This window comes from Naegleria gruberi (assembly GCF_000004985.1).
Source record: "Naegleria gruberi genomic scaffold NAEGRscaffold_538, whole genome shotgun sequence".
NCBI classification, from domain to species: domain Eukaryota; phylum Heterolobosea; class Eutetramitea; order Acrasida; family Naegleriidae; genus Naegleria; species Naegleria gruberi.
The window spans coordinates 2,553-3,742 of record NW_003162970.1 but is presented as its reverse complement, the minus strand read 5'-3'; the positions used below and the strand labels follow the sequence as shown (position 1 = coordinate 3,742).

General features: G+C 27.9%; 1 protein-coding gene across 1 annotated transcript in view; it reads right to left on the bottom strand.

Moving 5' to 3' along the window:
* Positions 1–1,089: 1,089 nt before the first annotated feature.
* The window catches only part of NAEGRDRAFT_76870 (uncharacterized protein), a gene marked incomplete at both ends in the record, with an annotated part of 2,550 nt that continues 2,449 nt past the window's right edge, over positions 1,090–1,190 (bottom strand). Inside the window, one exon of the mRNA XM_002668173.1 lies at positions 1,090–1,118. Coding sequence (XP_002668219.1) covers positions 1,090–1,118 — 29 coding nt within the window. The remainder of the gene's footprint in view (positions 1,119–1,190) is intronic.

Here is a 1,190-nt window from a genome sequence, read left to right as displayed (position 1 = left end):
ATCTTCATTATTTAAAGTATTATTATTTAAAGTAGTATTTATATTATTATTTAAAGTATTATTATATTCATGTTGATAATAATAGGGTTTACAAGATGGTAAATAAAAATAATCGGAATAAAATGTAGATGATTCTTGTGTTGCATTGTTATTGTTATTAGTAGTAGTGGTTGTTGTTATTGTTGTTGTTGAATTATTATTATCATCACCATCATCATTATTTTGATCCATTGATGTATCATCATCATCGCCATCATTATCAAATTGTTGTTGATGTAAAGATGGAAGTGATGACATTTTTTTTTAATTTTTGTCAAATTATTGGAGGAATTGTTGATAGAATTGAAATATACATCATTCAACCACATGAACGAACATGTGTAATTACATTCATCAATTCAAAGATATACAGATGAAACTTGTCTTCCTTACATGGCAGTTGAATTTCTTTTTCAAATATTATTATATTCTTGAATGTTCACTTGTATTTAGTCATCATGGTGCAAACATGATCGCCCTATTACTTTGAATATTATTAAGGGTGCACTAATGTGGTCATGTGAAGGGTCTATCTATTCTGTTACAGTTGAGGTTATCAAGGGCTGTGACTGTTCTAATGAAGATGTAATTTCTCTTTTCAGATGTTTTTAACAACCCAATTAAGCTTAATTTTGCCAATTAAGTATAGTTACTGTACTCTATCAACAACCCGCCAAAATCATTCGTTTGTACTTGTTTGAACGCATGTGCTCCAAGGCTTTGAAAACCATCACTCAACATTTATTTAACCACCATCACTCTGCTCCCTGAATCACAGTACTGTGTGGCGAGGGCAGTAGTAATGATAATGATGAGCACTTGGGAATCAACTATACATTAATCATGCATTTCAAAAAAAAACATCACACTAGAACATTTAATAGATTCACACTCAATGATGCTGTTCAACAAGAAGACTATAACTAATCCAATTAATATTATTATTATAATGAGTATACTATTGACATTGTTTATTATAATATTACCTAATAAGCATGTAATACATTGTAAAGTATTGTGTAACTATAATGGAGATTGTTCATTAAGATATTATTTATCTTCAATTGAATATGAATATTCTAAATTATATTTATTACATTCTCAATTAGATAGTTATATTAATATTTTAAATGTAAAGAATGCAACTTTAT